The 24,342-nt window shown below is 44.9% G+C and overlaps 1 protein-coding gene across 1 annotated transcript in view; it reads left to right on the forward strand.

The window, feature by feature from the left end:
- GRIP2 (glutamate receptor interacting protein 2) overlaps nt 1-24,342 on the forward strand; it is a gene marked incomplete at its 5' end in the record, with an annotated part of 353,896 nt that overhangs the window by 271,813 nt on the left and 57,741 nt on the right. Inside the window, one exon of the mRNA XM_082487750.1 lies at nt 21,862-21,942. Coding sequence (XP_082343876.1) covers nt 21,862-21,942 — 81 coding nt within the window. The remainder of the gene's footprint in view (nt 1-21,861; nt 21,943-24,342) is intronic.

Genomic DNA, 24,342 nt, shown 5'->3' on the forward strand with positions numbered 1-24,342 from the left:
CAGTGTGATAGTGTGTTTCAACAGAAGATCTTGCAATTGAAGGACTTCCCTGAAATGCTTTATGGCCTTTTGTGGAGTCCAAGAGGACCCTTTATGTTTTGCTCTGGCAAGCTTCATGTTCAGTTAGTCCTTACTGCAGGATCACTGCAGGAGTGGGCAGAACAACAGCTCATTGAATCTTCTTTGTGCTGCTCCAAGTGACCAGCTGAGAATCCCATTGCAAACCAGCCCAAGTTAAATGGTTAATTGACCAGAGCACAGGCAACTTCAGAAGACCCTTTGTATTCCAGATGTATGCATTTGGGTGACTTTGTTATTTTTTATAATACGGTTTGTATGGAAGGTAAAGGAGCAATAAGGACCGTAGATGAGGATGTTCAGTGCTTTTCTGTTTGGGTTTGTTGTTTGGTTTTAGGGTGGGTTTTTTTGTTGGCATTAGAAGCCATGCTTTTAGCGTGAGATGGACACTCTGCAGACCCAGCAAGCTGCACCCTGTATTTGCAGGGTGGGAATGGCCCGGAAAAGAGACTTGTTAATAGATCTCTGCCCCTTCCTGCTTGTTGGTTTTCAGGGGATCAGCTCCCCTGTTCTGTGCTGTGCTTTCTCTGCAATAACCCCAGATCTTCCCAGCTTGCCGAATAGGCAGGGGGAGAAATAGAGAAAAAAAAAAAAAGTCTGAAAGGGATAGAAAACTAATGTGAGGAGCCAGAATAAGACAGGAGAAAATCTTCATAGATAAATCACCTAGGAAGAAAGATTTTATCTTTCTTATTGAAGAATTTATCACAGTAGTGCTATTTAATATAAATCCTGCTCATCAAGCTGCTTACGTCACTTGTCAGCTTTGCCTCGGTGGCAGCAAAATGAAAGATTTAAGAGAAAAAGTAACTGGGTTGTGCATACCAAGACACACGTCTCTGGGTCTGGAGCCAAATTACAGCTATCTTGATTTCCTTGAGCCAAAACTGGGCAGAGGGAGTTTGGGCCATTCCTCTGCCCTAAGTTAGTATCGGTCATAATTATGGTATGGTCCAGCTGCCTTGTGTTTGAATGCATCCATGCTGGAAACACCACATCAGCTCAGATTCATTCACTAGACTTAAATATTGAGGAAAAACTTTCTGCATCTGCAATTTTCTTGCCATTGCTTCCTGTTCTATCACAGATGACAGATTACTCCTTCCCTCTGCGCGTTCCTCTTCCGGATGTCTGAACACAGCAATAACCCTTTCTCTCTCCTCCCTCTCTTCTCTTTAGCATAGACAACTCATTCTTCCCCCTCAGTATCACCAGTTGTGGTCTTCTGGATGTCTGACCAGACTGCACCGATTCAATCTGAACGAACTCCAGCTGGACCACATCTTTCTTGAACTGTGGTATGCAAAACTGGGCACTGCATTCAAGCTGAGGCTTTTATCAGTGCTGAGTAAAATGAAAGGATTATTTAATAGATCTTGCAGACTGTACCCACCTTTACGTGTACCAGGGTGTTAGCTTTTCTTGCATATGATGTGCCACTGTGGAATTATATTTGGTTTGCAACCCACAGTATCTGAAGAGTCCTTCCACAACTCTCACTTAGATGGTTTTTCTCCATTCTCTGTTCATGTGATTATTCCTGCCCAGGTCTGGTAGCTTGCATGCGCCTCTACTGAATTGTATATTTGTTTTTTTCAAACATGTATGAATCATTCTGGATTCAAAATTTACTTTCCAGCCTACTTCCAGTCCCTCATAGCTGGTAGCTGTCAGTAAACTTAATAAGAGCAATCTCCCTGCAATCAACCAGGTCATTTAATGAAAACCTGGAGTCTTACCATACTGGGGATGCGCCCCCACAGAACTTCGTTTAATACATCCGTCCCTTCTGATTGTGAACAACTGATGAATTTTCTCAGTGTGTGCTTTTCCAATCAGTTTTGCATACACTTCATAATCATCTGTATCCTGCTTCCCAAACATACTTATAAAAATAGCATGTGAAACTGTCAGAAGCATTTCTAAAATTGAGATATAACAACTTGCATTTTCTGTCTACACAGAAACGTTGCTCTGTCATAGAAATCGAGTGGGAATGATTTATTTGTGGTAGATCCAGGTTTGTGGTTAGTCCTACTTGTTTTCTTTTAGCAGCTCACTCACAGATGGTCAGTTCCAGGAACTGAAAGAGAAGGTGATGGTTTTGTCATTCTCTCGCCCCCACTCTGATAGTGCTTCTATTTGTTTGGTTTTTTTCAAGTCGAACATTGACTTTTGCTCTTCCGCAGCCTTGTGATGTCTTACCCAACCTCCACACCTGTTGATGACTTTAGGACTTTGGTGGCCAGGTCTCTAAGGTTTTGTTGACTGTGTTAAGTATAAATGAGGTGATCTACACAGTGGAAATGATTATTTTTTTTTTATTATTTTTTTTTTTCCCTTTTCTAGAGAAGACCCTGCTTAAGAAAATCTCATTACTGCTGGAAGAGGTGCTCTCTGGCTTTCAGTGACCCATAGCAGGGGGCTGAATTTCATGTGGTGTGTTAAGTCTTGCTTCTGGCTTTATGTCCGGGTTCATTATTCTTTATCATATTTGTTCTGTTTTGTTAATCCAGATAAGCCAAGGATAACTGCACTGCCAGAGTGTTTGTATATGTTAGGGCATGTAGGATTTCATTTATTCTGAAAATGGACTGTTAAAATTGATACTTGTATGTGGATGCCAATGTTTATTACTTGTGATATTATCTACTTAACTCAAGGATGGAAATCATATGCAATTTTACGCAGAAGGTCAGAAAAAGGTGTTCGGCAACTTGTAGGGAAGGGTGCCTATGCTTTTGTGTTTAGGAGCGTGTAGGTGTTGCAAACAAAAGAAATAATTAAAGCTAACAAGTAGTAATAATCAGAAAGAGGTGTTGGCACAAAACTGGAGGAGAGAAAGTAGAGCAAAAAAAAATATTTAGCAACATTCATCAATTGACAATTGAATGCTACCAGGCATAAGAACATTTTAAGGCTCTTTTCAGCTGTCAGTTCAGCTACTGCATAATTTTTAGCATGTGAGTAATCCCATCAGGCTAGGCATGGTCTTAAGCCTTGATAGGATAGGACCCCCAGGTCATTGTACGGCTGTCTATTCAAGGTGGCAGAATACTGTTTCAAGACAAGCGTGCTTACGTGGGAGTTAGGAAATTCTGGTTCTGTGACAGTCTGACTGCCAGTCTGCTGCTGATTTTTTTTTTTAATATTCTGTTCATAACACAAAAAAACTACTAAGCTTGATGTTCTCAGCTGCCAAATTTATTAATCTGTGGATTTACAAATCAGTCTAGTAACTTAAGAGACGTGCAAAATCACACAGGATGAAGATTTTCTCTCCCTCCGTTCCCAACAATTGCCATCCCTGATTTTTTTATTTCATTGAAAGTTGTTTTTTTTTTTTTTTTTCCTTTGACCGTGTTTTTGTTCAAGGATCTGATAATTACATGCTTGGAGATGATGGCTTTTCAAAAGCATCTTTCCCAGCAATTTTCAACTGGAGATGTGGATAAAAATATCTCCCCAGTTTTTTATCAGAAATGTTTTCAGTAATGTGCAATTATGAGCTCTGCCTTCATTCAATTCATCCTGGAAGAATTTGCTTCACAGGGAAATTCATTTCCTAGCTGCTGTAGATGCCAGCATAGCTGGCAGCTGCAGGTTTTTGTGGGGAGGAGGGGAAAAAAAGGCCCAGAAATGAAAATTGCTGTGAAGAAAATTGGTCCCAACACCTGGAAACCATGAAAGGATGGAACATCATACTTTTTTGTTAAATCATTGTTAAACTGCTTTGCATGTCAGTCCCAAAATGGCCTTGTAAATTATTTAGTATAGCTGAGAGATGAAGAGATGATCCCACTTAATTGTGCCTCACAACCGATCTGTTTCTTACTGTGCAAGTTCATGAAATCATGTTAGAAAGGTGGAAAGATATGTGGTTTTCTTCCCAGCAGTACTTTAGCTTCCAATCTCAATGTATAATTATCACTCACTTGGTGTATCCTAACGAAGCTATAAGCCAGGAGCTGGCTCAGCTTTGGGGAGAACTTGGCGTTGAGACTAGAAGGACTATGGAGCAGTTACAAAAAGAATAAATACGCGTTTGTCCTGGGAGGCAGGAACTTGTGCAGATAAGAGTAAGATCTGGCTCCCTGCAGCCCTGACGCGTGGTTGAAAATGGGATTTGCTGCATCCTTCTGCTTTGTTGCATCCTCCTCTTTCCCAAAAGGAGGGAGGTAGGTCTCTGATCTGGTGTCTGCTGCTGTTTTGGATGTCGTATGTCAAGTTGTTTGCAGCTATTGAGCAAACTGACTTGCTCGATATCCCAAATAACTCTTCCCTCCCAGCTTCTGCTCCCTCCTCTGAGCGCTTTCTCTCTGTGCCCCCAGAGCCTGCAGGACCAGCACACCCATCCTCTGCCCTGCGGGAGCTCTCGCCGGAGCACGGTGGGATAGCACAGCTCCAGCCAGCTGCTTTTCTCAGCCGAATAGCTGAACTAAGTCATGGATCTGCTCCTTTATCTTTGAGCAACCATATGCATGACTGTACCAACGATGAAGGTCTGAGTCAAACCTCTAACAAGTCCCCACTGTTGTGCCATCAGCCTTGGTGGAGTTGTCCCAGCAGTAAATCTGCTTCTCCATGAGGTCTCAGGGAGATGCCCTCCTTTCCCGCTGTCGGCAAGATGGCTAATCCATACGGGGTCCTTATGGCAGTGGATGGTTCAGCCTGAAATGTGAGGGATGTGGCCTGCTCCTGCCCCGGTGATTTATAGAGGGTAATTTCTTTGTGGAATGCAGTGCCGTTTGGGTAGGATTAAACTCTTGGCATAAGATGAATGTACATGTTTTGCTAAAGGTTTTTTTTTTTTCAATAATGTAATGCATTTCCCATATAACCTACTGTGTAAACAGATCATGTTCCTTCCTGCCATGAAATGCTGCGCTGTTGCTCGTGCTGCAGGAGTGCCTCGAACCTGCAGCCCACCAGCACCCCGGGCACATTCTCTGCAGGTTCATCCTCAGCTGACTCCTCTGCAGCACACAACAAAGCCACGCGTGGGGATCAAGAGTTTGTGTGTGACGGAGGAATGGACTAGATGGGGTCCTGGGACAGAGCTGCAGAGATATGCCTGAAATCCGGGGAAATAAGTGGGAAGATACTCAGGTACATATAGATCTGGATCAAACAGCCCAGGTGACTTACAAACCTTGTACCTGTGGAGTTAAAGTCAGGGTGAAGTTAGAAGAGCCCTGAGACAGGGGAGCACATCACTCATTGCTTCCTACTTTGCTTCAAGACCAGGTTTCACCTGAGGTCCACTGCTCCCTCACCTGCCCTCCCTGTGTAGCACGTGGATCTTTTCCCTGCAGTTCTCCCTTCTGCTGCTGTAGCCGGGCTGTGCCAGGCCACCGCTGCCGTCGGGGCAGTGGCGAATGTCACCCAGCTCCAGGCTGGCTCCAGGGACAGTCCTGATAGCTGCCGTGATTTGTGAGGCTGGGCGAGAGGCACGAAGACAACAGAGGAGCTTGTTATTAGTAATAACAACTTCTTCTTCCCTTCTCCCTTGTGTTTCGATTTACCCCCTACCTTCCCACTCAAGTGAGCTCGGCAGAGGCACCCCATATCTGAGAGGGGGGATGAGTGTTCCCCTTGCAGGAAGTGGAAGACAAAACGTTCTGGAGGCTGCGACAGAGCTCCGCTGGCTTCCTCTCCTTTCAAAAAGTCCCTTTATCATTGAGCAGCCGGCTCAAGCAGTACCGTGAGCTATAATAGGCAATTAGCTCCTAGCAGATTTATGTGACACTGCGTTTTATAAGCAAACAATCGCGTGTGTTTAATCGTTAAATGGATCTGCTGTATCTAACGTTCACGGAGCCGATCTCTTCTCTCTCGTCTCCCTGTGCACGCACTCAGCTCTCTTGCACCAGTTTAGACCCGTAGACATTCATACTTGTGCAAAACTGGTGGAAATGTGTTACTTGGCAGCTGCCTTTGGTTCTGGCAGGCAGTGGCAAGAGGTAAGTACTTGGCAATCTCTGCTCTCGGAGACATCCAGACTCCGTCTAGAGGTTGGCACGGTGGGAATGGGAGATGCCTGGTGCAGGGGTGTTCTCCCCCTCCTAACCCTGCGGACCCTCAGTGTGGTGAGGGCCTGGGCAGGCACCTGCACAGCTCTCTGCCAAGCGCACGCGTCCGGTGATTGCAGCGTTCCCCAGACTTCTTGAGGTTTGGAAAGTAGTCGGTTTTAGTATTTGTAGTTAATTTTAGAAATACCTGCGCACGCTGCTCTTCCACACATCTATTACACACTTGACAGAGCCTGCTGGTTTTAATTTTTATTAGCACAAGTGCCTTGTTGAATCAAAATTAAGTGGGTATTTGGGAAGCATAATGTGAGGCATTACACTTAATGGTCTGTGTTCCTGAGTGGAGAAAGGCTATCGTATGAATCTCCTCTCTTCCCAAGACTCTGCGGTCTTTAGCTACACCTGAATTTCCCCCCAGTTCATTGCTTCTTCCTATCTTCCATAAGCTGTAAAACTCGCAGCTGCATCTTTTCAGGTGTGTGTTGCATCTTTTCAGACATATGCCCTTGTTCGGATATGAACGTGCTGGGCCTCGGGTTGCGCTGCGCGGGGAGAAGGCAGATCTGCGGGATGAGGCGGGGCTGTGCTGCTGGGAGCTGCTCAACCCAGCCCCGGGAGGGCCTCCTGCGCCTCTGCCCTGTCCTCGTCCGCGTTCAACTTCAGCCCTTCCCTTGTTCAAACGGGGAGCAAGTATCTGCCTAGGGCAATGCGAAAATGACTTTTTCTCAGTCCTGGGTAGAGTCTGCCATAAGCCCGTCCCTCTGGCTTTTTGCGATGCTCGGGAGAGTTCGGGCTCTCGCCAAATTGCGAGTGCAGTTTTAACCAGTTTCCCCGTTCCTCAGCCTGTGTCTCCTGCAGCTGGCACCCTGCTCCTGCCTAATGCTTTGGCTGGGATGATTTTGGATTGTAAACATATAAAAAAACCCAAAGGGAAAACTAAGCCACAGAACTGTGAGGCTTGAATTCTGCACAGAGCAGGATTTCCATGTGAAAATCCCAAGGCTGTCCCTGTTTGCTCACAGGTGCTCAGAAGAGAGTATCTCTTGTGAGCCTTTCGGAGGGTGGCAGAGCCTAGCTCGCAGCAATTTGTTCTGATTTTCACCCGGAGTTTCCATGTCTTTTGGGAATTCTTGTGCTGGCTGTGGTTGAGATTGGGTTCTCTGCCTGCTTTGCGTCACCCGTGCAATGTGAAGCAACTGGAAACCAGCACAACCGTTTGCATGAAGGCAGCTACATAAAACAGCTGGAATGCGTTACTAATTTCACTGGAGCAGGGTCTTATCCATCTTTCATACTAAACAGATGTTTGCTTTCATCACGGTGGTGCTGTGCTGATCTTTGGACACCAGGCTGTTTGGAGAATGGGATATCGGCAGAGCCTGCAGCCAAGGCAAGTCTTGATGGGAAGCAAGAAGTGGGGCATAAACAGGAGCAGACTTTGTTGGAAGCAAGCTTTAATGGACAATTCAGGCAAATTTTTAACAGCTGGTTTGATGGGGTCAGACCGCACCAGTTCCAACATCAAATAACTTTGAGCTTTGAAACTTTCTAATTTCATCTTCTTGCCTTGCTAAATCTGATATTCCCTGGCTCTTTGATTTCTCTCCTTCTCCCTCCCTCCTTTCATTTTAAGCAAGGCTCTAGCTTAAACTTTCTTTAGTCTTTTAACTATAAGCTTATTCCATCTCTTACACAGCTCCTGTGAATCCTCCTGACACAGTCAAGGATAAAAGCAGCCCAGCCGCATACACGGGCCATTGCATAATGGATGGTTTGTGTGTCGGAGTCTAAAATCTACATATGTTTAGATCAGTCATGAAGTGGGAACATCTGTATATATTCATATATAATGGCTTTTACCACATGAATGAATAATCCAACTCCCACGATTTGGTATTTACTTTTTTGGAAACATTGCTACTTAGCTAAACACTGAGGGGAGAATTACATTTATGGGAATTAAGTCTTAGTAAGGGTTAGCGGAGCTTCGTGGATAAGCTGGAAACAAATCTAAATGGGGTGCCGGAAATCTTTCTTTTAAAATAGTTAATGCTGTCTGGAACTTCTTCCTTATTTCTTGACTCCCACTGCTTTTTAAGCACTTTGCATCAGAATGCAGTGCAAATCCAGGATAAAACACCTGATTTGCAACGTACTGCATTGAATGTCTTCTCATATGATGCCATGTTCCAGCAGTACTAGCTGGCTTTGCAGTCCTCCTAAAAGGGGTTCCCAAACCTTGGGTGCTGGCAAACCTGGCTGTGACATACCTTGGTGCACTGGCCGATGGGATGATGGAAAAAGCTGATGAAGATGTAGTTCCCCTGCTTAAAAAAAGGCTGGGGACTTGCTACATCTGTTCTCTGCTGGGTCAGGCTGGTTTATTCTCTGCCTGCAGTCAGTGAAGCCTCCGAGCCTTGTGCTGGCCCTGCCCTCGCCGCGGCTGGGGCTGAGCACGTGCCTGGCTGTGGGCTACGGTTAGCCAGGGTTGTCCTGCTTCACCAGGCTGCTCTGATTTTTCATAGCTCCTTTTGAAGCTGTAGCCTAGTTGAGATGATAAGATCAGTGCAGTAGCAAACGAGGTCGTGGACAGCTTTGATACCTCCTTCTCATAGTTTATTTGACTTTTTTGTTCTAGCGCTGATGACATCCTTTAGGTTTTATATAAATCTGTTTTCTCGCTTCACCCCTTGATCCCTGGCTTTTATTAAATGTTACTGTATTGAAGTGCATCTCTTCTGTTGCTTGATTTGCCTGGGGTTTGTTTTGTTTTGTTGGTTTTGTTTTCTTGTGGTTTGCATGGGTTTTCTTATTGCTGTTGGCACTGAGGTTGATAAAGGTCCATGGGTGGTGTGAATCAATCTCAGCCACCTCTTGAACTGGCACAGCAAATCTCCCAGTTTTGCTCACTCATTTCACTTTCTCTGCCTTTTCACTGGGCAAGAGCAGGCTTGTAATTGGGGCAGAGAGAGGATGCTAACCTGCACAAGTGGTAGGGAGACCTTCCTTGCAGCAGCCTTGCTGGGCTCCCCTTGCCCACCCTTTGTTAAATCTTGCTGGTTGCCCATGTCAAACTGATGTTGCTCCTGGAGATCAGCAGGGAAGCAGGATGTGATTCACTGTCAGAAGGATCTGCCCCAACTCCTTATCTAAGGAGTTATATTTTCTAGCAGGTTTCCTTAAGATTGGTTAACCATTCTTAGTTTCTTTCCACATTGCATGCTGTAAGTTTAGCACAGGTGCTAAAATTTTATCTATGCTCTTGGGAGCACTTAATTTACTTGTGTAACATGAGCTGTCTTGGAAGTGCTATAGGAGTGAAACAAAACAAGCCAAAAGGTATTACAACCGTAGCGAGTCCCTCTTCAAAAAGGATTACCAGGTTGAACATTGGCACGGTGTCTTGTTGCCGCCTTGTCGTCCCTCTCTGCTGAATCCAATGGCTTTTCCTCTGCCCTATCTACTGCCTGCTACAAGAGATTTGCTCTTGACTATTTCCCTGCTGAACTGGGAGAAGTGATCCGACAGTAGCAAAGCCCAGAAGAAAAAACTGTTGTCTCAGCCCACTAATTTACAAACTCAAGGATATCCAATGATAGTTTTTGTTACTCTCACTTTTATTTCAAAACTCATGCTCTATCTCTTTACTGCCCATCTGCATATATGTTGGGGAGTGAGTATTCCAGTTTTCGTGTGTTTGAAACAGCATCTTTCATCAGAAAAAGGTAGTGCAAAGAACCTGGACACTCATTGCTTTTTGGCTTTGTTGGAGAAATACTGATGTATCCTCCTGTGTCATGAGAGGGTGGGATCTCAAGCTTTGAACTGGCCAGAATCACAGAAAATACTTATTATGGACAAAAATGACCTTTTCACTGGACTGTGATTTTTCTTTTCAGCCAGCTTCTGCCCAAATGGCACATTCACCTATTTTATTTTTTTTAGACTGGGTTGTTTTCAGCCCGAATGAGCCGTTTACAATCCAGTCTCACCCCCTGCATAATACAGGTCAAGGAGCTTAGCCCAATTCTGTGGATCATGCCCTGAATCCCCTGTCTAAGGGGTGCTAAATGGTTTGTAGAAAGATGCCCATCCATCATGACAAGACATCCAGTAACACAATGTCCAGGAGGTTAATTCTTCTCATGGGGTGGAAAGGGAGGACACACACACATTCCCACATATAGTATGAAACTCTACAGCTTTCCTTCCCAACTTCTGGCTCTTTATCTCCTCACTGAAGAGTTAGTTGCTCTCCTGCCGTGCTCGTGTACCAGATCAGATTGCCTTCTCCCCTTCTCTTCAGTACAGAACTCCGTTGTGCTTCTGAATCTCCCTCCCACCCTGGGAAGTTAATAGCCTCTTGATTTGACAGTTCTTTTAGAAGATCTTGGAGGATGGAAGACAACAGGTACCATTTTTAAAGCAAAGATCATAGGGACCAAAAGGGAGTTTATAAAAGGCAAAATGGGTCAAAGAATTTACTGTCACTATCACTGCAGCAGATTGATCTCCATTTCAAACGGTGGACATCCTGACTTCTACCTGTTCCATCGTCCTCAAACTGTTGACGTGTGCTGCATATTCACACCCAGGCTGTGCACGAGGGTGCTCGGTTCTTGGCACTGCTAATAGAGCCTGAGTCCTGCCTCCCCATCTCCTCCCTGGACCCCTGAGTCCAAGCCCAGCGTTAGGTAAGACAGAAAAAAAAACCCCAACACAAAATATTTTGTGATATGGACACTGCTTTTTTTTTTTTTTTTTTTTTACTTTTTCTTTTTGATATGTCAAAAATAAAAGCTTTTTCCTGCTTGTGTGTACCTTTTGACAAATCTTCCCAAATGGGAGTGCCACACCCTGTGCAGTGAAAGCAGTCATGATGGTTTTCCTTAAAACAAAGCTTGGTTTTGCTTTTTGACTAACTGCAGGGTTTTTAAACAAGCAGGTAATAGTAGCCACTAGGTTTCGGTGGCACCAGCGATTTGAGTGCTAAAGTGTAATAAACTGGCAGTATTTAATTTCATTTGATTTAAAAGCCACAACAGAGCTGTCTTTTTTTATTTGATTTCACTCCACAGTCACTTAGCATGGCATTTCTTGCTTGAAAGAAGGAACATCCCCAGGGTTTGGATTCTGCAGGCTGCATTTCTTATCCATCTCCATATACAAGAAAAAGTTTAGAATCTTGTGTGGAGTTAATAGGGGGAATTGTAATCCCTTGCCAGATAGGATTTACTGCTGCCTGCTGCATAGTTTAATAAACCCAGTTGTATCTAGAGAGGCATTCCTCCCTGGGAATGGCGTTAGACTTTATCGGTCATTTCTCACCATATTACAATTGCTCGCTTGGATAACTTTCGTAAAAGATCAGTCTGAAAATGTATCTTATTCCTCTTTAATTTTTGCTCTTGAAGGGTATTTTCTTCAGATAACACAATCGGTATATCAGCAATATTTCATCTTCCTAGCTTATTGTTGGACTCTCCCCAGTACAGTCTACACTGCTTAATAAGAGAAATTGCCAGATTGACTGGAAAATGTAACTTTAATAACATCATTTCAGGCACTAGAACCATTGAGAAATAATAATCTCATTGAGTTGGTTTCTGCACTATTCTTGTCCCACATGCACAAAATTATCGCACGTAATGTGTGTGTATCTGTGTGTGCAAATATGACCTGCAAGGGGTTGAGAAACTGTGTAGTTTCCCCTGTCACCAGGTCATTCGTAAATATAAACTGATGAAGCTGTCTGAAAATGCTTGGGAGGGTGAGAGGGATTGCGAGAAGGGAAGTCTCTCTGCTTTTCTCTCTTTAACACTAGGAATTCAAATCTTGCTGGGGAGTGCTTAAGAAAAGTGAACTGGAGAGGGCTCGCGGAGTGAAAAAGCCTTTTTGGTGTGGGTGTTTTTAGAGGATGCTTTGGAAGAGGTGAATAAAAGTGAAGATGTTTGGGAAAACGAATTGTGCTGAAGACCCGGGCTATGCTATCCTTCAAGAAGCTTTTAGTAAGTCAAACTTAATGAACAAAAGGATATCCTCACCAGAATGGGGAAAGAGTTGTCCCTGATAAATTAAAGAAAGAAGAGAAACCACCGGTTACTGCAGAAGAACAACATAAGCTCCTCTGTAAGTAGAAGAGCAAAAGAACCCCTATTTTCAACAGTTTTGCATCCGATATCCTTTGTTCTCCTCCCTACCATGCAAAGGAAAATGAGTGGAGAAGATGGTTTAGAGCTGGTTTGCACAGCGGCTCTTTGCTTTGCTGAAAGCAATAATTTGGGTCTTTCCTAATCAAAGCACAATTTTAATGAAAGTTACAGGACTATAATCCTCTTTCAGGCTGCTCTCTCTCCCCTCCAGGTTGATGGATATCAGCCACAGGGTTCCAGAGGTGCAAAAGGACAGTAGATGGATGGATGTACAGAAAACCAAGCAAAAAAAAAAATGAGCTGGGTTTAATAAAAAATTCTAGTCACTTTTTCAAGTAGTTTTTTCTTCCATCTCTCAGTACAGCTTGAGTGGAAATTAAGAACTGCTTCCAGGTCCTCTATCGCATGCTCCCTCAGATGTGCTGATTAGATAAATAAAGTTACTCTGCACTGGCTTCCAAAGCAATAACGGGTGACAAACAATGCATTGTAGCAATGTCTCTGGTATATAAAGGACATGACTGTAATGGCAGGTTGACTGCAGGTTCTTAAATCATGTCTCTCTTCATTTCTTTCCCTTTTATGCTGTTTTTATGGAATGCCATGCATTTAAAGAAAACATGAGGAGTACCAGATTTTGGCATTGCAAGCTGGGTCCGGCATTCATTCTTATCAGATGGGACTTGGATCAGTCCTTGGGAGGTGTTTAATATCCTGTGAAAGTTGATGTGAGCTAAATCTTTCCAAAGCCTGGCTTCTCTGCAGGGTCAACTTAAATGGGCTTTATGCATGTGTGCGTGCACACACACACAAAAATTAGATCTTCTACTTATTTACTAAATGCTGAAACTCTCTTCATTTCTCTATGAGAAGCAGGAGTCGTCTTCCATCAATGTTATGTGTGTGCTCAGGGCTCGCAGGGGGAAAGAAATACACTCTGGTATCCCTTGGAAGCCAACCTGCTTGATAACAGAGGCGTGTTCTGGCTCATATCTTGGTCTCATAAAGGCTACTGCTATGCAAATAACTATCTACGTAATTTCTGGTTGAAAATGGTTGCTTGAAACAAATTGTTCCTTTAAAAGTAATTTTGGTTTCTTATTAAAAAAGAAAAAAACAGAAGAACAAAGCACGGAGTTTTCTGTTGAACAATAGGCTATTGTATCTTTTATAGATCTGTTTCCTGTGAATAAAGCAGCAGGTGGTTATGAAATTATACATGCCTTAGAAGGGTTGGTAGATAAATGACTACAGGCTTTAGAAGAAAAGAAGGGGAGACGTGGAGGGTGTGGGGAGATGAATTTCATGCTGTGTGTATCGGGGAGAGGAAATTAAGAAGTACACTTTCCTCTTGGAATAACCTCGAAGTTTGGACAAGTTCTCCCTGGCTGAGGTGCCAGGAGCAACGACGGCACAAACGGGTGGAGGAGATGCCACAAAACCTTCGGATGGCGCAAGCAGCTGCAGTCGGTGGAGCACATTCCCAGCCTGGGGACGGGGAGTGCAGCTTCGTTGCAGCGGGGCTGGCACAGGTACTGGCAGCAGGTTGATAACACTCTTGGGATGGTGGTTTTTTTTTCCGCCAGAGGTAGCTGGGGAAATGGGAGACGGTTCAGTCGTCATCTTCGGGGCAACAACTTTTTTCCAGCAAGTGCGGTTATTGTGCGGCATGGCCGTCCTCTCGGGCTGTGCTCTCAGAAAATTTGTGGTAAGAGAAGTTGAAGAGAAAACATTTCCCTAAGCCCTCGTTTGTCTTCTGTGTAACTCATGAATATGTGCCACGAGGGGGTTTGTTGCCAGTGGAGGGAAAAATATGAGGCTCTTCTTCACAACAGGCAGCCTCTGCCGTCTGTACCACAAATTTGTCGGTACGTGTATTCATGAAATTAGGGAGGGGCTGCTCCCAAAATTACTTGGTCCATTCCAGTCTGAGCTCGCTGGTTTAGGGGAATTTTTTTTTTTTTTTTTTTTTAAATCTTGGTGCGAAGGAGGGGAGAAGCATTTCAAAGCCCGGTGTGGGTCTGAGTGGCTGCCATGGGAGAGTCACGCTGAGGCTGCCCTGTGCTGACAGAGGTGGAGAAGTGATCTGTGATGGGCCCTGTGATGTGGCTTTTCACCCACATACTTCCAAACACCGCACCCCACCTCCTGGAGAACGGAAAGCCAGAAAACACTGGGCCTTAATTTAAAGGTTGAAGGACTTTTTTGGATGCAGCGAGCAGTCACTGTCACGACAATGAAATTGTGCTGCAGAATCCCAAAGCAAAAGTGACATTTTTCTTGTTTTTGAGCATTTTACAGGAGCATGGGCTGTCTTGCCTAAGGATTTAGTAATGTTTGTTGCTGTATGCTTGCACTAGTTTTACACAGGGCAGGATCATGAACTGCAGCTCAACTTTTTCAGTATTCTAGGAAAAGCAGTCTGGAGATTACCGGCAGATGTTTTCATCCATTTGTTTGGGTTCTATTTATTTATTTTCTATTTTGATACAGAGCTGGAGCAATGCATTTCTGGAGATGGGAAAAGAACTGAATATCTGTATTGGGCTTAATGAACTCATGTACAGATTTTCCAAGGACCTAAGGAACTTTGGATTTAGTTGAGCAGAATAAAATTCAAGCCACCTGCTGAGGAAGTCTTGAGGGAGATGGGATCCTTCATGGAAACAGAGACTCTTGCCTGAAGCGGAGGCATGGGAGGAGCTCTTGGGCTGTCATGGACTTCGTAATTACGTAGTTTCAGGAAATCGTGCAATCTGTTTGTAATGGTATTCAAAATGGGCTTTTTTGTTTTCTTATCCCAGCATCCCTAGATCTACTTGTCTCTTGTGTTAAAGGCTAAGTGCTTTGAAGATGGGAGGCCACCGCTGTGCTGCTCTCGTGCAGAGCTGACACAGCCATCTCCGACCTGCTGCGGCGGTGCTAAAATAACCCAGACTGCCCTTAGGGGGACGTGCGGGAGGTTTGGTTCTGTAAAGCCTTGCAATCAAACCCAAACTCCTTACTGGTGCATAAAATGCCACAGGGTGTGATGCCACGTGGAGTGCCAGCCTGGGGAGAGGTGGGAAGGATTACATTACTGTCCTCTAACGATGGTACAGCCCCTGGCCAAGCTGTAGTGGAAGCTGTGTAATTCGGACCAATTTGAGGTTGAGAATGGGTGTGCATGGATATATCTCTTTTTCCCTCCCCTCCTTCTAGTAATATGACAACTTTTTAAAGGTGACTGGGTGCCTAAAGATACAGATAAATGCTTATAATCTGTTTTTGAAGTACATGTCTGCATCTTCAGGCGTTCGGATATCTTTAAAATCCCAGTTTAAATCATCACTAGCTGCCTGACCCGCTCTCACATACCCCTACCTGCTCTTTACCTGACTTCAGATAAATGCCTCCCCTGACTTGCAGAAATAACTCTCCTCAAAATGGATCAAATTACACTTAGTTTTAGTCATTTGGGTTCCTGCTTCCAACCTTGTGCTTTTATTCTAGCAAAAAATACCGGCTTGCGTTAGCGTGAACAGCTTTTGGTTCTTAACGCTGTTTTAGTATTCATTTCTCTAAACAAGGAGTCCAATTACCCTATGGCAAAATAACTGTCTCCAACTGTCTTTTTTCCATTAAACAAATGGGAGGTTTTACCTCTTGGTCTTCCCACATGATTAATGCACTTTCTCTGCAGGAACCATCTTAAAGCGATCCAGGAATCTGAACGACTGGCAGACAGCAAGCCTAATTGTCACAGAATCTTATTTAGCCAATGCCGATTTTCATTAAGAGGTGATCTCTGTTAATAACATAGACTAATAACTCTTCTAAATGAAAAAACCTTCCTTTTTCCCCCCACACGCAGGGTAATGAACTCCTAAATCAGTGCTCTTTCTGAGGAAACCTTTTTTTTTTTTTTTTTTCCTCCATTTTAACAGAGGTTGGCTTGAGACCTAACTGATGTCAGGAGATCCTGATGCCTGTGCTCACATCCCATTGGGAATTTAACTAAGAAAAGTTGTGGTGTTATGAACTCTGTTTTTGCTGCTGGTTGCTACAGAGAGAGAATTTGGCCCAGGACATCCCCGTTGGCTCCAGGAAAGCTGGGAGCTGATGGGGTGTCTCAGAAAGGCACCAAGTCAACCTTGGTGAGGGTTCAACAAATGGGTCAAACTATTCAGGAAGCCCAAGGATCCGTAATTTAGGGAAGTTGTGTATTTCCTAGAAGTTAAGATTGATTTAAATGTATTCAGCTGACCCTTACAAATCAGCCAGCTGGCTACTAGAGGATTAATGGACAAAGCATCTTGGTTAGAGGAGAGACTCCTGTTTGTGCCCTCAATGAGAAGGCAAGGGTGGGGAGGTAAATTCAACCTTACTATTAGACCTTAGAGAATCCACATCAGAGATAGCCATGAGAAATCAGGAAACCGAGTTCTGCTGCTTGTGGAGCAACTTGTCTTTTCTATCAATGCCCCAGTTCTTAATCTTAAACAAACAAACAAAACCCAATGAAACCCAACCCAAAGGCACAGTCTGGGTTGGTGGCTATCAGAAGGGCAGACCATGGGGCCGGGCAGACAGGGAGGACATTGCACAGCTCCACTTCTCCCCATGCCCCCTGTTAACTGGGTTTATTCCCTTCCTGTTTGGATTTCAATTATTAACGACTCTTATTCCCCTCTCCTTTCTTGTCTTCTCCCCTAAAGTAGGGGATAGAAGTAAATAATCCCCAAAACATTAAGTGGTGAAAAAAGCAGGGAGAAACGGTGGCAGAGCAAGTGACAGGGCATTTCTATGGCCCTGTGGCCATTGCTGGAGCTGAGGTACTGAATGGCAAAAGCGAGCAGCAGAGCTCTGGCTGTACAACCCCATGCTGATTAATCACCGAGACTAATCTCTGGGTGGCACCCCTCTGGTACCTTCCAGTATGACCCAGGGAGGGAGGGGAGGATGGCTGCGCCTTGCAGCCAGGGAGCCTGGTTTCCCAGGCAGTACACTCAGCGATGAGATGCTAAGCCAGGGAAGGGGAAAAAATCCCCAACATGAGTAAAGCAAGAGCAGGCAATGAAATAGTTCAAATAACCCCTCACCTTTCTGTCTTTGTTGTTTGTTTCCTGCTTTGTCTTGTGCGTAACGGGACTCTTCTGGAAGCAGATGGTTTCCTACCAAGGCTGAGCTGTCTGCTCTGCTCCAGAGGCAGACTTGGTCCCATCTGGGCCACCTCTTTCCCATGCCGGGCTCTTGCTGCGTGGCTGAGCGGTTTCGCAGGGCAGTAGCTTCTTCTTCTCTTCGCTGCACTGCCCCAAATCCCGGCTGGGGTTTCCCCTGTGGGGGATGCAGAGGAAGACTGAATCTGCAGTTTTCTTTTATTTGTGTGCAAGTTCCTAGTAAATGCCTGTGTTTTGCTGACCTCTCCTCCCCCCTCATCATCCCTGGGAAAACTTTCTGTGCTGCCTCTCAAAATGATGGTGCCTCTGATGGGGGTCCTTAACTCCTGGTTGTCCTGCCTGCAAACCTGGATGCTACTGGCACAATCTCCATTAAACAGCCATTAATGGTCTGGCAGCAGGGTGGGATGTTGGAGTTTGCCCTGCACTTCCCTTCTTCCTGCCCCTGGTACTTCAGCTGAAGCAAGGAGATATTTTTTCCTACTCCTTCATCTGTCCAGTTTGTTTTTGAGGGAATGAGATGGGATTATCTCTTTTTTTTTTTTTTTTTTTGTCGCTGTCTGAGGTACGTACTTCTGTAAGACACTTGCTGCAGGGAAGGAGACCTCAGGGCCACGTCTGTAGAGAGGGGGACTCGGGAGCTCCTCTCTCCCTGGTGTTAGTAAGACATTGAAATGGCAAAAACTATTGTCAAAGAATTTACCGGAACTTTTCTATTTTGTCACAGATTCCCTTGGGATCAAATATATGGAAAGTGTTGTGCTCTCAGTTTTATTGAGGGTCTTGTGTACTTGGTGAGCTTTTCGGAAAGATCTAGAGCCAGCATTAACACCGCTGCTTGAAAATCACCAGTTACACAAATTTTTCTTTGGAAAAATTTTGGCCCTCTTGGTGTGAGAGAAGAATCTTGAGAAATACACCTCTAAAGGCTCCAGCACTGATTGCTTGCAAAAAGAACCTGCGCAGGCTTAAAAAAAAAAGTTATTTTCCCAATTTTAGGGAGTAGAGAGATTCATGAATTTTCAGTGCTTGGGTTAGTGCTGCGATTTGGGCCGACTGAGCAATCAGGCTGGTTACCAGCCTTGCCTCTGCAGTGATGCTGTGCTAGGCAGCAGAAATGACTAAGAGCACAAAGAGAAAGAATTGATTTTTTTAAAAAAAAAAAAACAACAAAGTAACCCCCTCCTTTAAGAAAAAAAAAAAAAAAAAGCTCAGAAAAAAGCGACTCCATTAATACCAGCTTGAGTGGCAGAGCAGGAAATAGGCTGAAAATGAACAAAGAGCCACGCGGCAGGGATGCTAATGCAAGCAAATGCCAATTCACACTTCGGCAGGCGGCGCGTGGCAGCTTCTTTTCCTGTTCAAACATTTTAGCCAGATAATGAGTGAAAAACCCAAACATTTTTCGCATAATCAACTGAGTTTGGAAGGGAGACGCAAGAGAGGAAGGGGAGCCGTAGTGCTAATTATTTGCTGGCTGATACGGCTGTCAGCAAAGCAGCGCGGGACTGTGCGGGGGGTGCGTTGCTAATTGCCGGCAGCGGCTGTAGCTCGGGTCGCTGCTCTTGGCCACTTGACTGGAGGTGGAAGTCGTTGCTGATGCACAGGCAACCTGGTTGCGTGCTGAAATGGTACCCAAGGCACGTTTGCCAGCGGCTATTGGAGTAGGGAGGGTAACCATCAGCAAACTGGGGTTTCATATCAATATTGGTTGGGGATGCGATAGGGAGATATGAAGCACAGAAGGGCGCTGGTGGCTGTCTGGTCCAGGGCGGTGTGTTTATGCAAAGCAGATGGTTGACTGCTTTGCTTTGCCAGCAGATTATGGAGTTGGCTTCGAACCATCTTGCGTGGTTTCCCAGGAATGCAGGGATCCCGTCCGCAGCAGAACGTTGCTGCCTTGAGCACGTTACCTGGGGTCAGAGCTGGCAGCAGTGCTCTCATGTGGAAGGCAGCTGCATGCTGGGGTGGTCCTCACCATTTGCAGTGTCCTGTGTTACTGAAGGCATGCTGATGCTCCAGTGGCATTCACAGGCTCCAGCCCTGTGCGTCCCAGGGTATTTTGCAGGTGCCTTTTGCCGACGTACCTCCAGTGCTGAAAAAGCAACCTCACGCGGGTATCCTGAGCTGCTGTTTTGGGATTCCTCCTCCGATGTGCTGCTGCATTTGGAAAAGGAAAAGGGAGGTTGTAACTGCTGGGCTGAGTGGTGCAGGCAGAGAGTAACTGGATCGGCATTGTCCTCCCACGGGAAATGCCACCGTGCTTTATATTCCCAAACTGTCCCTGGTTTTGGATTCTGCAGTTCGGCAAGACATGAGGTGACCAAGAGAGGGTAAGGTAGGATATTAGGAAAAACCTTCCAGAGAGAGAGAAATTAAGATAAACATGGCCAACAGTGGCAGAGATTGAAGGCTCTGAATCTTTATCACTCTCAAACAGCTACTGGATGGTGTGTGGCTTTCGGTTTTTTTTTTTTTTTTTTTTTTTTTATTGGTTTTGGGTTTTGTTTTGTTGTTTTTAATTGGATGCTGGAACTGAACTGTCCCAAGTAAATTGAACTTCTTTCCAGAGTCATTAAACCCAGATTAACCTTGACCCTGGCCTCCCCATCACCTGAAGAACCATTGCTATTAAAAAGGCAAATTTCATTTTCAAACTCTCCACTCTGAGAATTGATGGCAGGGTGTACCAGCACCTAACTGAGATCAATGTCTTGCCTTGATACTTGCTGTAATTCTCTACCCAAGTGCTGCTGCTTTCACTGTCAGCGTTGAGTAACGCTGCAGGATCTCCACGGTCAGGACAGTGCTGTTTTATCCTATCTGTTCTTCCCCTTATTTTTTGAAAGGCAGAGCTTCTTTCCCCTGTTTCACAGAGCTCCTGGATGCTTGGGTGTCAAGGTTCAATGTGTTTTGGCAGCAATGGCTTGGCATAGCTTCGTGGTGATCTAGTGCCAAGTACTGGTTCTTGCTTCATTAGAAACCTTCAGTTTAGTGGTGATGGAAAAGCATTCAGAGTGATGCAGAAGAAGAGTCCAAGGTCTGGATATCTACATTGTCCCTCTATGGGCTGAAAAACTAAATGGTGTTTATTTTTCAGCTGAAACTTTTTATACTTGAAAGTGCATATTTGAGTCAGCCAAAACTTTTCACCGAGTTTTGTGAAGTTACTTCAGCTAACACAACAAGAAATAAACCTAGATTAGAAAATAAAACTTTTTTTTTTTGGAAAATTACTTTAGTTGGAACCTTATGTCATTTTACTTTTTAAAAATGCTGAATCTCTTAAGCAAAATTCTCCTCCTAGTGGTTAAGTGTAACCCACGTGATTCAATTTACACCATCATTTTTCTCTTTGTGGGGAAAGTGGGCTGCCAGCAAACTGAACATTGGTTTTGATTTCTCTGTGTACAGACCACTGTCTGGAACGGGGCTGAACAAAAGTCGTTTTTCCCTTTGTATGCAGCAAAACAAAAACTTCTCTGTGACTTAAATACAAGGTACTGAAGGACTGCGGACAGGAATAAATGGATAAGGTTTTCAGTAACCCATATTGAAGCTATCATGTACAACTTCTAAACCTTCATAGCTATTGAAAAATTGGGAAGGGCAATCCAGGAATGTGGTCACTGAGAATGGCAGTTATTTGATACTACATGGTTACTGGAAATTATTGATTGAAAAAGCTCCAGCTTTTTAGGAAATGCCGTAAAAATAGACATTTCAGATGGATGGCAATGAAATCTGTAGAAGCATGCTCCCTTCTCTGCAAATAACCTTTATGCTACATAGGAGTCTTCCAAGAGGAGAATATAAAGATATTCAAATACTTTAAATTTAAATTTCAACTTATGCTGGATGGTGCATTTACAGTGCATAATACTTTTTTTTTTTTTTTTTCCCCCCGTCACTTAAGAGAAGGTGCTCTCTATATTATACAGAGGCTGGAACAGCAGCAGGAAAATGTGACTTTGAAATAATGGGATCTATAAGAGTAGGCAATTTCATTCAAGTATAGTGATTTAGTGCCCTGTTAGTGTCCTGATCTATAACTCCATTTCCAAAGACTGTAAGTTTCTTCACAAGCATAATGACAGCCTTAAAACTTGTGAGACTTAATACCGCAGCTTTCTCTGTCCTCAGCTGTTCCACATAATTACAGGAGTAAGGGAATTTTGCTCTCTCCTAACGGATTAGCTCCAAGAGGAATAAATCGGATAATGTTATTGCCTTCTTGTTTCTTTCCCTCCCTCTCTAAAAAGCAAGGTAGCCCACATGGTGCAGTGCAAAGCCAGGGCTGGTAGTGTTTTCTCTTGCCTACAGTCTGTGATATGGATGTGATCCCAATTCCAGTGTCACCAGGACAAATTTTTGTAGTGCTCTGGTTCTGTTTGTTGGTTTTGGTACTAATTCCAGCTTCTGTGTTCGCTCTGCTCACAGACGATGGCCCTTACTCGAAGGGGAGCAAGGACTCCGGTGGGATGGACGCAGCCCTGGTCTCCAGGAGGCAAAGCATCCCAGGTAAAGGAGGCGATCAGTTCCTGCTCCAGAACATTGGGGCAGCCATTACACATTACCTGGCTACCCCTAAAATGGGTAAAACCCTCCAAAACACCCATTTTGGTGCATCTATCAGCAAGGCTTTTGCTGGAGGACAGAAATGGATGGTAGTAACCAGCCTCAGTGAGTGGTATGTTGCTGATGCTATATCACAGTCTGGTGTGGAGCTGTTGATGGTGGTTACAGTGAGCTGGGAAAGGACTGGTTCCTGTGCTGGGCTGGCAGCCACAAAGAGGAAAATAGCAGAAAAAAAGAGAGGGAAGAAGCGCCGCCACGTCCTGGCTCGCCGGGTGGAGAGGGAGACTGGCAGTGTCTGGCAAGCTTCGTATTTCCCGTGTGTGACTAAGTTTGTTTTGATATTTAGTCAGTCACAGCAGACTTGTGTGTGAGATAAACCTTCCCATGCAGAAACACCCCTGGGGGCTGAAGAGGGAGTGGAGAAATGGTAGTACGTTTGCCACTGTTGGTGCTGGGCTTTGTCTGCCATTGGCATGCCAGCAGGTTTGGATGGGCTGCTCCGGACAGCTCAGCTCCTTCCTAATAACGCCCGGGGCTTCATTTTGACTTCTGACCATTAATGAGCCAGTCACAGGTTTGGTTTGGTGTGCTGTTAGGGGATGGGGAGGAAATGGAGCCCTTTGGCCATTGCTTCATCATTCGGCAATTTTTCTAGGGGATATCTTCTGCATCCACTGGGAACTCTGCAACACGCTGGCCACTGTATTGCAGCCCTGATGGAGAGAGGCCGAGTCCCCACTCAGAAGAGCCAGGCTGTCCAACGACCCCAGCTCAAGGCATCTCAATGGGGAAGGCAAAATTCAAGTGTGCTCTTCCTGCCCTGGGATGCTTTGAGCAGCAAAATCCAAGGATATATGGCAATAGAAGAAATCAAAGGCTGCTCTCATATGGCACTTAAAGACCATGTCTTGAAGGACCAGATCCTGCTTAACCAGCTCACTTTTACATCTGTGCGTGTCTGTGATAGTGGCAGTAGATTTATAGAGGCAGTGGTCAAAATCCCTTATTGCTTGCCTTGATATATTGATCTCAGGGACTTGCCTTTGTTCAGAGCAGTGATTTCTCCTTGAACCCATAACAATGGGTAATTATACTCTGTGAGTTCTCATTTTAAACACTTATCAAGGATCAAAATTAAGCCCCATTGAAGACGTAATAATCTCCCCTTGCGGCACCGTCTGTGTGGATCAGTCATGTCTGTAGTTGAGAGGAAATTTGCAGGATAGTGCCGGATGGTGTTCCTTCCAGCACGGCGGGGAGCCCCCCACAAAGTTTCTGGCAGCCCCTGGGATCCTGGGTTGGTGAATTGAAAACTAAGTTACTGTAGTTGGCAAGGGATCAAAACTGGGTTTAAAGAGCAGAAGCATTATGGACCTGACATTTTACAATGAGCTGCCAGTGCCATGTTAAATAGGTGCCCAGCAGTGCCTGAACACCTTCCAGACTGGCGCTAGATTGCAAAGAGGTTCCCCACTCGCATTAATCAAGTGCGTGGATTATACTTGGAAACGCTTTACGAAACAGGTACTGCATGGCAGGACTCGAAGTGAGGTGTAATTTCTGGTGCTGTGGTGGCATTACGCAGGGAGCAAAGTGCTGGTGGATGAGGCACCACGGTGCCAAATGACACTGTGTTTTCTCCTGGTGAAAGAGGGGGGAAGCACCAGCATGGACCTTCTGTGTCCACAGCTGTGGGTCTGCTGTTTGCCATGTGCTGCCAATGCCCATCACCACCTTCCCCTGCATAGTCTTGGAGAAGGGCGTGCTGTGTATGGGAGACTGTCTTCCTTCTGTAAAATTGTGGGAGATTTCAGTACACCAGAGATAGTGGAGATGGATGGATCATGGTGTAGACAAATTCTGTAAAAGCTTCTTAGAGGAGGCTCTGGCAATGCATGAAAGTCATCTGATTTGCCCCAGGGCTAGTCTTCCTTTGAGCAAAGAGTGCGAGTGCTGTCACATGGATTAATGCGGCGCTGTCTTTTGCCAAGTCCACAGAGCTCTTGGTCTTTCCTCAGGCTGGTGCTGGCTCTCCTGCTAACGTACCCCCCTCCTCCACGTCAAATCCAGAAGTTGGAATAGTTTAGGGACCCTATTTTTGTAAAACCCAGACGTGAGCTGTAGTGGGCTCAAAACTGGCATCGGGTCGGGCTTTTATATAGGTGCTGGACAAACAAGAGTGTCATCTTGGACTAAAGGAAAGTAAAACGTAGGCTGCCTGAGGCAAGCGGAGAAGCAGTGCCAGTGCAGCAGGCATGGGGTGAGCATCCCCTAAACCTGACCCTGCTGTACCTATTATGGCTGACAGCGCATGTGGAACCAGTTGCATTGTAAAAGTGACTC

This window comes from Vanellus vanellus, assembly GCF_965231255.1.
Source record: "Vanellus vanellus genome assembly, chromosome: 9".
In the NCBI taxonomy this organism is placed as follows: domain Eukaryota; kingdom Metazoa; phylum Chordata; class Aves; order Charadriiformes; family Charadriidae; genus Vanellus; species Vanellus vanellus.